At 45.5% G+C, this 15,073-nt stretch overlaps 1 protein-coding gene across 1 annotated transcript in view; it reads right to left on the bottom strand.

The window, feature by feature from the left end:
• LOC135534828 (collagen alpha-2(VI) chain-like) overlaps positions 1-13,187 on the bottom strand; it is a gene marked incomplete at its 3' end in the record, with an annotated part of 14,033 nt that extends 846 nt beyond the window's left edge. Inside the window, exons 1-6 of the mRNA XM_064961658.1 lie at positions 13,014-13,187; positions 10,623-10,717; positions 6,841-6,941; positions 3,498-3,641; positions 1,310-1,672; positions 914-934 (exon numbers count right to left, since the gene is read on the bottom strand). Of these exons, the coding sequence (XP_064817730.1) occupies positions 914-934; positions 1,310-1,672; positions 3,498-3,641; positions 6,841-6,941; positions 10,623-10,704 (711 nt within the window). The remainder of the gene's footprint in view (positions 1-913; positions 935-1,309; positions 1,673-3,497; positions 3,642-6,840; positions 6,942-10,622; positions 10,718-13,013) is intronic.
• Positions 13,188-15,073: the final 1,886 nt, after the last annotated feature.

Genomic DNA, 15,073 nt, shown 5'->3' with positions numbered 1-15,073 from the left:
GACAAAACATTTCTGTATGGACCTCGCTTTTTGCATGGGGGCATCGTCATGCTGAAACAGCAAAGGGCCTTCCCAAACTGTTGCCACAAAGTTGGAAGCACAGAATCATCTAGAATGTCATTGTATACTGTAGTGTTAAGATTTCCCTTCACTGGAACTAAGGGCCCAGAGCCATGAAAAACAGCCCCAGAACATTATTCCTCCTCCACCAAACTTTACAGTTGGTACTATGCATTGGGGCAGGTAGCGTTCTCTCTGGCATCCGCCAAAACCCAGTTTTGTCAGCCAGACTGTCAGATTGTAAAACGTGATTCATCACTCCAGAGAACGTGTTTCCGATACTTGGCGTTCGGCATGGTGATCTGGGGCTTGTGTGCGGCTGCTCGGGCCATGGAAACCCATTTCATGAAGCTCGCGACAAACAGTTCTTGTGCTGACGTTGCTTCCAGAGGCGTTTTGGAACTCGGTAGTGAGTGTTGCAACCGAGGACAGACAATTCTTTACATGCTTCAGTACTCGGTGGTCCGGTTCTGTGAGCTTGTGTGGCCTACCACTTCGTGGCTGAGCCGTTGTTGCTCCTAGACGTTTCTACTTCAAAGTAACAGCACTTACAGTTGACCAGGGCAGCTCTAGCAGGGCAGAAATTTGACTAACTGACTTGTTGGAAAGGTGGCATCCTATGACGGTGCCATGTTGAAAAACACTGAGCTCTTCAGTAAGGCCCATTCTACTGTCAATGTTTGTCTATGGAGATTGCATGGCTGTGTACTTAATTTTATACACCTGTCAGCAACGAGTGTAGCAGAAATAGCCGAATCCACTCATTTGAATTGGTGTCCACATACTTTGGATATATTGTGTGTATAGTGATATGTCACCATGGTAACAGTGATATTGTTGTCCTCAGTCTCACCTCCTGATAGGCCAGATGGGTCTGGAAAAAGGAAAATACAGAGTTTAAATATTAAACTATAGTACGTCATCATCACAGTGTGTGTGTGTTACCATGGTCTTGATGATGCGGTCTATAGTGTCCAGCTGTATAACAGTATGTGTGTGTGTGTGTGTGTGTGTGTGTGTGTGTGTGTGTGTTACCATGGTCTTGATGATGCGGTCTACAGTGTCCAGCTGTATAACAGTATGTGTGTGTGTGTGTGTGTGTGTGTGTGTGTGTGTGTGTGTTACCAGGGTCTTGATGATGCGGTCTATAGTGTCCAGCTGTATAACAGTGTGTGTGTGTGTGTGTGTGTGTGTGTGTGTGTGTGTGTGTGTGTGTGTGTGTGTGTGTGTGTGTGTGTGTGTGTGTTACCATGGTCTTGATGATGCGGTCTATAGTGTCCAGCTGTATAACAGGCTTGTTGCCACTGAGGTCGACAGCCAGGAAGTCTTTTCTGTAGACGTTGGCCGGAGAGTTAGCTATCTCCCTCAGACCCGTCTCGTCCACGTTCTTCGTGGCCGCGACCACAAACATTCTGATGCCCTCGTCGCGCGCACGCTCGGCCGTCACCTTCACCCCGCCGCACGGGTTTCCTGTCACGTGACCGTCGGTAATGACGACAGCGAATCGCAGTGCCCTGGGGTCCGAAGGCGAGCGTGTCATTTCCTGTGTCATGTTGGCGAGGGCGCAGTCGATGTAGGTTCCCTTACCAAGATACCGTATACCCCTCACCCCCTGAAAGAACAACAACAACAGTTACTGTATCCCCCTGAAACAACAACAACAACAGTTACTGTATCCCCCTGAAACAACAACAACAACAGTTACTGTATCCCCTGAAACAACAACAACAGTTACTGTATCCCCCTGAAACAACAACAGTTACTGTATCCCCCTGAAACAACAACAACAACAGTTACTGTATCCCCCTGAAACAACAACAACAACAGTTACTGTATCCCCCTGAAACAACAACAGTTACTGTATCCCCCTGAAACAACAACAACAACAGTTACTGTATCCCCCTGAAACAACAACAACAACAACAACAGTTACTGTATCCCCCTGAAACAACAACAACAACAACAGTTACTGTATCCCCCTGAAACAACAACAACAACAGTTACTGTATCCCCCTGAAACAACAACAACAACAACAGTTACTGTATCCCCCTGAAACAACAACAACAACAACAGTTACTGTATCCCCCTGAAACAACAACAACAACAACAGTTACTGTATCCCCCTGAAACAACAACAACAACAGTTACTGTATCCCCCTGAAACAACAACAACAACAGTTACTGTATCCCCCTGAAACAACAACAACAACAGTTACTGTATCCCCTGAAACAACAACAACAACAGTTACTGTATCCCCTGAAACAACAACAACAACAACAGTTACTGTATCCCCCTGAAACAACAACAACAACAACAGTTACTGTATCCCCCTGAAACAACAACAACAACAGTTACTGTATCCCCCTGAAACAACAACAACAACAGTTACTGTATCCCCCTGAAACAACAACAACAACAGTTACTGTATCCCCTGAAACAACAACAGTTACTGTATCCCCTGAAACAACAACAACAACAGTTACTGTATCCCCTGAAACAACAACAACAACAGTTACTGTATCCCCCTGAAACAACAACAACAGTTACTGTATCCCCCTGAAACAACAACAACAACAACAACAGTTACTGTATCCCCCTGAAACAACAACAACAACAACAGTTACTGTATCCCCCTGTGCTACGTGCGTGTGCGTGTGTGTGTGTGTGTGTGTGTGCTACGTGCGTGTGAGTGTGCTACGTGCGTGTGAGTGTGTGTGTGTGTGCTACGTGCGTGTGTGTGTGTGCTACGTGTGTGTGTGCATGTGCGTGTGTGCTACGTGCGTGTGTGTGTGCTACATGCGTGTGTGTGTGTGCTACATGCGTGTGTGTGTGCTACATGCGTGTGTGTGTGTGCTACATGCGTGTGTGTGTGCTACATGCGTGTGTGTGTGTGCTACATGCGTGTGTGTGTGTGCTACATGCGTGTGTGTGTGTGCTACATGCGTGTGTGTGTGTGCTACATGCGTGTGTGTGTGTGCTACATGCGGCGTGTGTGTGCTACATGCGCGTGTGTGCTACATGCGTGTGTGTGTGTGCTACATGCATGTGTGTGTGTGCTACATGCGTGTGTGTGTGTGCTACATGCGTGTGTGTGTGTGCTACATGCGTGTGTGTGTGTGCTACATGCGTGCATGTGTGTGCTACGTGTGTGTGAGTGTGCGTGTGAGTGTGTGTGAGTGTGTGTGTGAGTGTGTGTGTGTGTGTGTGTGCTACGTGTGTGTGAGTGTGCGTGTGAGTGCGTGTGTGTGTGTGCTACATGCGTGTGTGTGTGCTACATGCGTGTGTGTGCTACGTGCGTGTGAGTGTGTGTGTGTGTGCTACGTGCCTGTGTGTGTGTGTGTGTGCTACGTGTGTGTGTGTGCTACATGCGTGCGTGTGTGTGTGTGAGTGTGTGTGTGTGTGCTACGTGCGCGTGTGTGTGTGAGTTAGACCCACCTGGATGAAGGCGTCCTTGGCCTGTATACGGCTGAAGACCTGTTGTCTCTGGGAGAAGTGTAGTCCTCCTAACTGCCATCTGATCTGGACCAGACCTTTATAGTCAGCATCCTCCAGACGCTCTGCAAAACGCTCTGTAAACATCTGCACACACATCAGGGAGGAGGTTAGACATCCATCCATCCATCCATCCATCCATCCATCTATCTATCTATCTATCTATCTATCTATCTATCTATCTATCTATCTATCTATCTATCTAACAAAAAGCTCTGTAAACATCTGCACACACATCAGGGAGGAGGGGGTTAGACATCCATCCATCTATCTACTGTATCTATCTATCTATCTATCTATCTATCTATCTATCTATCTATCTATCTATCTATCTATCTATCTATCTATCTATCTATCTATCTATCTATCTATCTACAGTGCCTTGCGAAAGTATTAGGCCCCCTTGAACTTTGCGACCTTTTGCCACATTTCAGGCTTCAAACATAAAGATATAAAACTGTATTTTTTTGTGAAGAATCAACAACAAGTGGGACACAATCATGAAGTGGAACGACATTTATTGGATATTTCAAACTTTTTTAACAAATCAAAAACTGAAAAATTGGCCGTGCAAAATTATTCAGCCCCTTTGCTTTCAGTGCAGCAAACTCTCTCCAGAAGTTCAGTGAGGATCTCTGAATGATCCAATGTTGACCTAAATGACTAATGATGATAAATACAATCCACCTGTGTGTAATCAAGTCTCAGATATTCTCAGAGGTCCGTTAAAAGCGTAGAGAGCATCATGAAGAACAAGGAACACACCAGGCAGGTCCGAGATACTGTTGTGAAGAAGTTTAAAGCTGGATTTGGATACAAAATATTTCCCAAGCTTTAAACATCCCAAGGAGCACTGTGCAAGCGATAATATTGAAATGGAAGGAGTATCAGACCACTGCAAATCTACCAAGACCTGGCCGTCCCTCTAAACTCTCAGCTCATACAAGGAGAAGACTGATCAGAGATGCAGCCAAGAGGCCCATGATCACTCTGGATGAACTGCAGAGATCTACAGCTGAGGTGGGAGACTCTGTCCATAGGACAACAATCAGTCGTATATTGCACAAATCTGGCCTTTATGGAAGAGTGGCCAGAAGAAAGCCATTTCTTAAAGATATCCATAAAAAGTGTTGTTTAAAGTTTGCCACAAGCCACCTGGGAGACACACCAAACATGTGGAAGAAGGTGCTCTGGTCAGATGAAACCAAAATTGAACTTTTGGCAACAATGCAAAATGTTATGTCTGGCGTAAAAGCAACACAGCTCATCACCCTGAACACACCATCCCCACTGTCAAACATGGTGGTGGCAGCATCATGTTTTGGGCCTGCTTTTCTTCAGCAGGGACAGGGAAGATGGTTAAAATTGATGGGAAGATGGATGGAGCCAAATACAGGACCATTCTGGAAGAAAACTTGATGGAGTCTGCAAAAGACCTGAAACTGGGACGGAGATTCGTCTTCCAACAAGACAATGATCCAAAACATAAAGCAAAATCTACAATGGAATGGTTCAAAAATAAACATATCCAGGTGTTAGAATGGCCAAGTCAAAGTCCAGACCTGAATCCAATCGAGAATCTGTGGAAAGAACTGAAAACTGCTGTTCACAAATGCTCTCCATCCAACCTCACTGAGCTCGAGCTGTTTTGCAAGGAGGAATGGGAAAAATGTCAGTCTCTCCATGTGCAAAACTGATAGAGATATACCCCAAGCGACTTACAGCTGTAATCGCAGCAAAAGGTGGCGCTACAAAGTATTAACTTAAGGTGGCTGAATAATTTTGCACGCCCAATTTTATTTTTTATCAATTCTATCTATCTATCTATCTATCTATCTATCTATCTATCTATCTATCTATCTATCTATCTATCTATCTATCTATCTATCTATCTATCTATCTATCTATCTATCTAACTAACAAAAAGCTCTGTAAACATCTGCACACACATCAGGGAGGAGGAGGGGGTTAGACATCCATCCATCTATCTACTCTATCTATCTACTCTATCTATCTATCTATCTATCTATCTATCTATCTATCTATCTATCTATCTATCTATCTATCTATCTATCTATCTATCTATCTATCTATCTATCTATCTATCTATCTATCTATCTATCTATCTACAGTGCCTTGCGAAAGTATTAGGCCCCCTTGAACTTTGCAACCTTTTGCCACATTTCAGGCTTCAAACATAAAGATATAAAACTGTATTTTAGTAGTAGTTGTAGTAGTAGGAACCTTAATGCTCTCCACCAGTGATCCAGGGGGAGGGGGACATTATAATATAGTTGTAGTAGTAGGAACCTTAATGCTCTCCACCAGTGATCCAGGGGGAGGGGGACATTTTAATATAGTTGTAGTAGGAACCTTAATGCTCTCCACCAGTGATCCAGGGGGAGGGGGACATTATAATTTAGTTGTAGTAGTAGGAACCTTAATGCTCTCCACCAGTGATCCAGGGGGAGGGGGACAGTATAATATAGTTGTAGTAGTAGGAACCTTAATGCTCTCCACCAGTGATCCAGGGGGAGGGGGGGGCATTATAATATAGTTGTAGTAGGAACCTTAATGCTCTCCACCAGTGATCCAGGGGGGAGGGGGACATTATAATATAGTTGTAGTAGTAGGAACCTTAATGCTCTCCACCAGTGATCCAGGGGAGGGGGACATTATAATATAGTTGTAGTAGTAGGAACCTTAATGCTCTCCACCAGTGATCCAGGGGGAGGGGACATTATAATATAGTTGTAGTAGTAGGAACCTTAATGCTCTCCACCAGTGATCCAGGGGGAGGGGGACATTATAATATAGTTGTAGTAGGAACCTTAATGCTCTCCACCAGTGATCCAGGGGGAGGGGGACATTATAATATAGTTGTAGTAGTAGGAACCTTAATGCTCTCCACCAGTGATCCAGGGGGAGGGGGACAGTATAATATAGTTGTAGTAGTAGGAACCTTAATGCTCTCCACCAGTGATCCAGGGGGAGGGGGACATTATAATATAGTTGTAGTAGGAACCTTAATGCTCTCCACCAGTGATCCAGGGGGAGGGGGACATTATAATATAGTTGTAGTAGTAGGAACCTTAATGCTCTCCACCAGTGATCCAGGGGGAGGGGGACATTATAATATAGTTGTAGTAGGAACCTTAATGCTCTCCACCAGTGATCCAGGGGGAGGGGGACATTATAATATAGTTGTAGTAGTAGGAACCTTAATGCTCTCCACCAGTGATCCAGGGGGAGGGGGACAGTATAATATAGTTGTAGTAGTAGGAACCTTAATGCTCTCCACCAGTGATCCAGGGGGAGGTTCTTGCAGGGCGATGGTCTCAGACGTGTCGATCGTAAAGTACACGTCTATAGGACACTCATGTTTCTCTGCAGGACACATGATAACACACACACGTTAGGGCACATGTTAACACACACACGTTAGGACACATGATAACACACACACGTTAGGGCACATGTTAACACACACGCGTTAGGACACATGATAACACACACGCGTTAGGGCACATGATAACACACACACGTTAGGGCACATGGTAACACACACACACGTTAGGGCACATGATAACACACACACACACGTTAGGGCACATGGTAACACACACACGTTAGGGCACATGATAACACACACACACGTTAGGGCACATGGTAACACACACACGTTAGGGCACATGATGACACACACACGTTAGGGAACATGGTAACACACACACGTTAGGGCACATGGTAACACACACACGTTAGGACACATGGTAACACACACATACGTTAGGGCACATGATAACACACACACATTAGGGCACATGATAACACACACACACGTTAGGGCACATGATAACACACACACACACGTTAGGGCACATGGTAACACACACACGTTAGGGCACATGATAACACACACATGTTAGGGCACATGGTAACACACACACGTTAGGGCACATGGTAACACACACACGTTAGGGCACATGATAACACACACACACGTTAGGGTACATGATAACACACACACGTTAGGGCACATGATAACACACACACACACGTTAGGGCACATGATAACACACACACACGTTAGGGCACATGATAACACACACACGTTAGGGCACATGATAACACTCACACGTTAGGGCACATGATAACACACACACGTTAGGGCACATGATAACACACACACACACACGTTAGGGCACATGATAACACACACACACACACACGTTAGGGCACATGGTAACACACACACGTTAGGACATATGATAACACACACACACGTTAGGACATATGATAACACACACACACGTTAGGGCACATGATAACACACACACGTTAGGGCACATGATAACACACACACGTTAGGGCACATGATAACACACACACGTTAGGGCACATGGTAACACACACACGTTAGGGCACATGATGACACACACACGTTAGGGCACATGATAACACACACACGTTAGGGCACATGATAACACACACACGTTAGGGCACATGATGACACACACACGTTAGGGCACATGGTAACACACACACGTTAGGGCACATGGTAACACACACACGTTAGGACACATGATAACACACACACGTTAGGGCACATGATAACACACACACGTTAGGGCACATGATGACACACACACGTTAGGGCACATGATAACACACACACGTTAGGGCACATGGTAACACACACACGTTAGGGCACATGATGACACACACACGTTAGGGCACATGGTAACACACACACGTTAGGGCACATGGTAACACACACACGTTAGGACACATGATAACACACACACACACGTTAGGGCACATGGTAACACACACACGTTAGGGCACATGATAACACACACACGTTAGGGCACATGGTAACACACACACGTTAGGGCACATGGTAACACACACACGTTAGGGCACATGATAACACACACACGTTAGGGCACATGGTAACACACACACGTTAGGGCACATGATAACACACACACACACATTAGGGCACATGATAACACACACACGTTAGGGCACATGATAACACACACACACACATGCTAGGGCACATGATAACACACACACGTTAGGGCACATGATAACACACACACACGTTAGGGCACATGATAACACACACACGTTAGGGCACATGATAACACACACACGTTAGGGCACATGATAACACACACACGTTAGGCACATGATAACACACACACACACACGTTAGGGCACATGATAACACACACACACGTTAGGGCACATGATAACACACACACACACACACACGTTAGGGCACATGGTAACACACACACGTTAGGACATATGATAACACACACACACGTTAGGGCACATGATAACACACACACGTTAGGGCACATGATAACACACACACACACACGTTAGGGCACATGATAACACACACACGTTAGGGCACATGATAACACACACACGTTAGGGCACATGATAACACACACACACACACACGTTAGGGCACATGATAACACACACACGTTAGGGCACATGATAACACACACACGTTAGGGCACATGATAACACACACACACACGTTAGGGCACATGATAACACACACACACGTTAGGGCACATGATAACACACACACACACACGTTAGGGCACATGGTAACACACACACGTTAGGACATATGATAACACACACACACACGTTAGGGCACATGGTAACACACACACGTTAGGGCACATGATAACACACACACGTTAGGGCACATGATAACACACACACACGTTAGGGCACATGATAACACACACACGTTAGGGCACATGATAACACACACACGTTAGGACATATGATAACACACACACGTTAGGGCACATGATGACACACACACATTAGGGCACATGATAACACACACACACACACGTTAGGGCACATGATAACACACACACACACACGTTAGGGCACATGATAACACACACACACACGTTAGGGCACATGATAACACACACACACGTTAGGACATATGATAACACACACACGCATGTACATGTAAACACAAACAAATATCCAATGAAATCTCAAAATAGCCCAAGTCAAAGTATTACTTCTTGTCAAGTGTAAACAGAGCACTACGCCCTATTGGACATCCAAACGACAGAACATCAAAGTCTGAGAAATGAAAAACACATTTTACAAAGAGCTCTGCTCAAAAAGAGCTCTAGTCAAAAAGAGCTCTGATCAAATAGAGCTCTGGCCAAATAGAGCTCTGGTCAAATAGAGCTCTGGTCAAATAGAGCTCTGGTCAAAAAGGGCTCTGGTCAAAAAGGGCTCTGGCCAAATAGAGCTCTGGTCAAAAAGAGCTCTGGTCAAAAAGAGCTCTGATCAAAAAGAGCTCTGGTCAAATAGAGTTCTGGTCAAATAGAGCTCTGGTCAAATAGAGCTCTGGTCAAAAAGGGCTCTGGTCAAAAAGGGCTCTGGTCAAAATAGAGCTCTGGTCAAATAGAGCTCTGGTCAAAAAGGGCTCTGGTCAAAAAGGGCTCTGGTCAAAATAGAGCTCTGGTCAAATAGAGCTCTGGTCAAAAAGGGCTCTGGTCAAAATAGAGCTCTGGTCAAAAAGGGCTCTGGTCAAATAGAGCTCTGGTCAAATAGAACTCTGGTCAAAAAGGGCTCTGGTCAAATAGAACTCTGGTCAAATAGAGCTCTGGCCAAATAGAGCTCTGGTCAAAATAGAGCTCTGGTCAAATAGAACTCTGGTCAAAAAGGGCTCTGGTCAAAATAGAGCTCTGGTCAAATAGAGCTCTGGTCAAAAAGGGCTCTGGTCAAAATAGAGCTCTGGTCAAATAGAGCTCTGGTCAAAAAGGGCTCTGGTCAAATAGAGCTCTGGTCAAAAAGGGCTCTGGTCAAAATAGAGCTCTGGTCAAATAGAGCTCTGGTCAAAAAGGGCTCTGGTCAAAAAGGGCTCTGGTCAAATAGGGCTCTGGTCAATAATATGGCACCTTGTTGGGAATAGGGTGCCATTTGGGATGCAAACCGACTGGAGTATGACGTCAATATGATGTCAGAACTAGAGCTGTGCATGGTAGGAAGGGAACTCACTGTTGCATTCTGGGAAGGCCTGGACGTGTGCTGCTGCTCCAAACAGTAAACACAGCACGATGAACTCTGACCTCATCATCATCCTCTCTTCCTACCTGACATGACAAACACACACACACACACTTTAAAACCTTAAATCCACAAATGACATCACATTTGCATAGAATGACTGTATCTCACCTGGGTTCGTACAGATTCCTGAACAGTTCTACAGATGGATAGTTCTACAGATGTCTGGACAGTTATAATATATACAGATTGACAGTTATGCAGATGCCTGGACAGTTATACGGATGGGTAGTTATATAGTTATACGGATGGACAGTTATACAGATTTCTGGACAGTTATACAGATTACTGGATAGTTATACAGATTCCTAGCCAATTATACAGATGGACAGTTATGCAGATGGACAGTTATACAGATGGACAGTTATACAGATGTTGAGTTATATAGTTATACAGATGGACAGTTATACAGATGGACAGTTATACAGATTCCTGGACAATTATACAGATTCCTGGACAATTATACAGATGGACAGTTATGCAGATGGACAGTTATACAGATGTGTGGACAGTTATACAGATGTGTGGACAGTTATACAGATGTGTGGACAGTTAAAGGGATGTACATTTATAGAGATGGACAGTTATACTGAGTCCTGGACAGTTATATAGATGGACAGCTATACAAATGGAGATTTATGCAGATGGACATTTATACAGATGCCTGGACAGTTATACAGTTGGACAGTTATACAGATGGACCATTGTGTAGATTGACAGTTATAGAGTTACAGTGGGGCAAAAAAGTATTTAGTCAGCCACCAAATGTGCAAGTTCTCCCACTTAAAAAGATGAGAGAGGCCTGTAATTTTCATCATAGGTATAGATACCTATGATGAAAATTACTGGCCTCTCTCATATTTTTAAGTGGGAGAACTTGCACAATTGGTGGCTGACTAAATATTTTTGCCCCACTGTATCTGATGCTGTCAAGACCAGAATATGGCATGTCATACTATTTCTGGACAGACAGCATCAGATACATGGGCTACATATAGTAAGAGAGGGGGACACTGTTTTGCTCGTTAGTTTCAGCAGAGAGGAAGAGGCGAAGCGAGAGAGCTCACTCTCGCCAACATCTGTCCTGACTAAACCCAATGCGTTTCAATGGGCATAACATGCAGTCCTAAGCTTATTGCCAGCATTCCTGCACTTGGGACAAGGACTCACATTTTTTAGGGCGGAGACATGAGCATCTCCTCATCATATACAGATCTCTGGTTTCAGCCACTTGCCAATTGGAAATGAAAGTTGGCGAGTGCACAATGCACTGTTCGGATGCTGGCTTCCCCTAAAGTAAATTAATGTTTTGCCAAAATTATATAATTACTCCTGTCTGAATAAAATACTTCACCAGAGAGCTTGACTTAGCCACAGAGGATCATTCGCTTATTTGTTTCTATTTTTTTAATAGCTGTGGATTGTTTCAAATCACAAGTGCATAGGCCTATGCCTAGTTGGGAAGCCAGCAATTTACAGTGAAAACAACGGTCCCGTCTATAGAAATCAAACTGATCTGTTCTGTCTCCGGTCTGGCCTCCTCTAACGGTAAGATCCGGTAACGTTTAACGGGGAGGAACAGGGAGACATGTTCTGCACTGGGTGTGTTCCAGAATTATACAAACATTATCTGAGCAGAAAATCATATCTTTCCAATATGTTTGTCCGAGGAACCACCATATCAACACGATAAAGCACTAATGGGATTTATTAACTGCGTATGCCTAGGTCTGGAACGCACCCAGTCAGTACAGAACACCGTCCATCTGAACAGGAACGCACCCAGTCAGTACAGAACACCGTCCATCTGAACAGGAACGCACCCAGTCAGTACAGAACACGGTCCATTTGAACTAAAGTTGATTTTCGCAACTCTGTCTAAAACCGAAATATTAGCGGTGGCCAAAAATAGTTTTTGCTAATTGACTGGAGTGGAGACAATGCGCGTGCATATATTCAAATACTTCACACACACATTTACAAGGCTTTAAAATGTGATAGACCCTAATGCATATTTGAGTCGGATATTAAAGATAAACAATCTCTCTCTCTCGGTTATTTGTTTTATTGTTTATTTCACTTTTGTATAATATCTACCTCACTTGCTTTGGCAATGTTAACACATGTTTCACATGCCAATAAAGCCACTTGAATTGAATTGAGAGATAGGCAGACGGGCGAACTAACCGCCGGAGATAGCAGCAGTTAGAGAGATAGAGATATAGATGGACGAACTAACCGCAGAGATAGCAGCAGTTAGAGAGAGAGAGATATAGATGGGCGAACTAACGACAAAGATATGCAGTTAAACTCTAAACTCACCCAAAACTTCTTCGTAACAGCGCGTGGAACCCTCGCCGAATCAGTCTCTCATCTCGTGGGGAGAAAGACAGGAGGAAAAGGAGAGGAATAAAATAACGTTCTGGATGTGCGCGAGGTTCGGGCGTCCCAAAGGAGAAGAGAAGGCTCGCTCTCCCGTTTCTCTCGGTGAGCTCGAGCTGTTTTGATCCCTCCTTCTGTTCTCCTGTATGCATCCACGAGGAGGCGCCCTGGGTCCACAGGAGGTGTGTGTGTGTGTGTGTCTGAACATTCGCGCTCGTGTGTTTGCGTGCATATGCGTGTGAGCGTGCACTTGTGTTGGCGCGTGCCAGTACGCCTGTTAATATCCTTTCAGCATTCAGTGATATGACTCGTTTAGATTGCGCCTAGCAGCAGGGCTTAAGAGAGAGTTCAGCAGGATCTGAATTGACCATATGAGTGCTTATAGCCATGCCTGGGAAGTGGGCTTAGCTCAGACACAGGCACAGCCACAGACACAGCCACAGACACAGACCCAGACACAGACCCAGACCCAGACACAGACACAGACCCAGACACAGACCCAGACACTGACCCAGACACAGACCCAGACACAGACCCAGACACTGACCCAGACCCAGACACTGACCCAGACACAGACACAGACACACACACAGACACTGACCCAGACACAGACCCAGACACAGACCCAGACACAGACCCAGACCCAGACCCAGACACAGACCCAGACCCTGACACAGACACAGACCCAGACACAGACCCAGACCCAGACACTGACCCAGACACAGACACAGACACAGACCCAGACACAGACACAGACCCAGACACAGACCCAGACCCAGACACTGACCCAGACACAGACACAGACCCAGACCCAGACACTGACCCAGACACAGACACAGACCCAGACCCAGACACAGACCCAGACACAGACACAGACACAGACACAGACCCAGACACAGACCCAGACCCAGACACTGACCCAGACACAGACACAGACCCAGACCCAGACACTGACCCAGACCCAGACACAGACCCAGACCCAGACCCAGACACAGACCCAGACCCAGACCCAGACACAGACACAGACACTGACCCAGACACAGACCCAGACCCAGACACAGACACAGACCCAGACCCAGACCCAGACCCAGACACTGACCCAGACACAGACACTGACCCAGACACAGACACTGACCCAGACACAGACACAGACCCAGACCCAGACACAGACCCAGACACAGACCCAGACACAGACCCAGACAGGCCAGGGTGGGCGGGCGGGGCGGTGGCATCAGTGCTTTTAGGTCTTGTTTGATGTCATCTGGTTGGTAATAGAACACACATGGACGGATTCACAGGGAAATGGACTGGGATTAAACTACGCACATTTTAGAGCTCTATAGAACACACACACACACTAAACAACACTGTAATGACCTGTGTGTGTGATGTGTGTTTATATGTGGTGCTGAGGTGTGTGTGGAGTGTGTGTATGTAAGTATGTGTGTGTTTATGTGTGTGATTATATGTGGTGCAGAGGTATGTGGTCAGGTACCTGTGGAGGGTCTGTTTAATCAATTGCTGTCAACATGCCTTACACACACACACACACACACACACACACACACACACACACACACACACACACACACACACACACACACACACACACACACACACATACACACACACACGCCAGATGTTTCTGGCGAGGGGTGCATTTTTCCTTAAAAAGAGAACAGACCCAAAAAAAGTGTGTGTGTGTGTGGAGGGGGGCTTTGCTCTCATCTGTTTCAATGTGACTCATGAAGAAAGAATGACCCTCCTCTCTCTCTAAATCCAAAATGAACCCTTTCCCCTAACCCTTACCTCTTACCCCTAACCCTTACCTCTTTCCCCCTAACCCTTACCCCTTTCCCCCTAACCCTTACCTCTTACCCCCTAACCCTTACCCCTAACCCTTACCCCATTACCCCCTAACCCTTACCCCTAACCCTTACCTCTTTCCCCCTAACCCTTACCTCTTTCCCCCTAACCCTTACCTCTTTCCCCCTAACCCT

This window comes from Oncorhynchus masou, unplaced genomic scaffold (assembly GCF_036934945.1).
Source record: "Oncorhynchus masou masou isolate Uvic2021 unplaced genomic scaffold, UVic_Omas_1.1 unplaced_scaffold_3998, whole genome shotgun sequence".
In the NCBI taxonomy this organism is placed as follows: domain Eukaryota; kingdom Metazoa; phylum Chordata; class Actinopteri; order Salmoniformes; family Salmonidae; genus Oncorhynchus; species Oncorhynchus masou.
The sequence above is the reverse complement of the archived record's forward strand: the minus strand, read 5'-3'. Positions and strand labels throughout refer to the sequence as shown.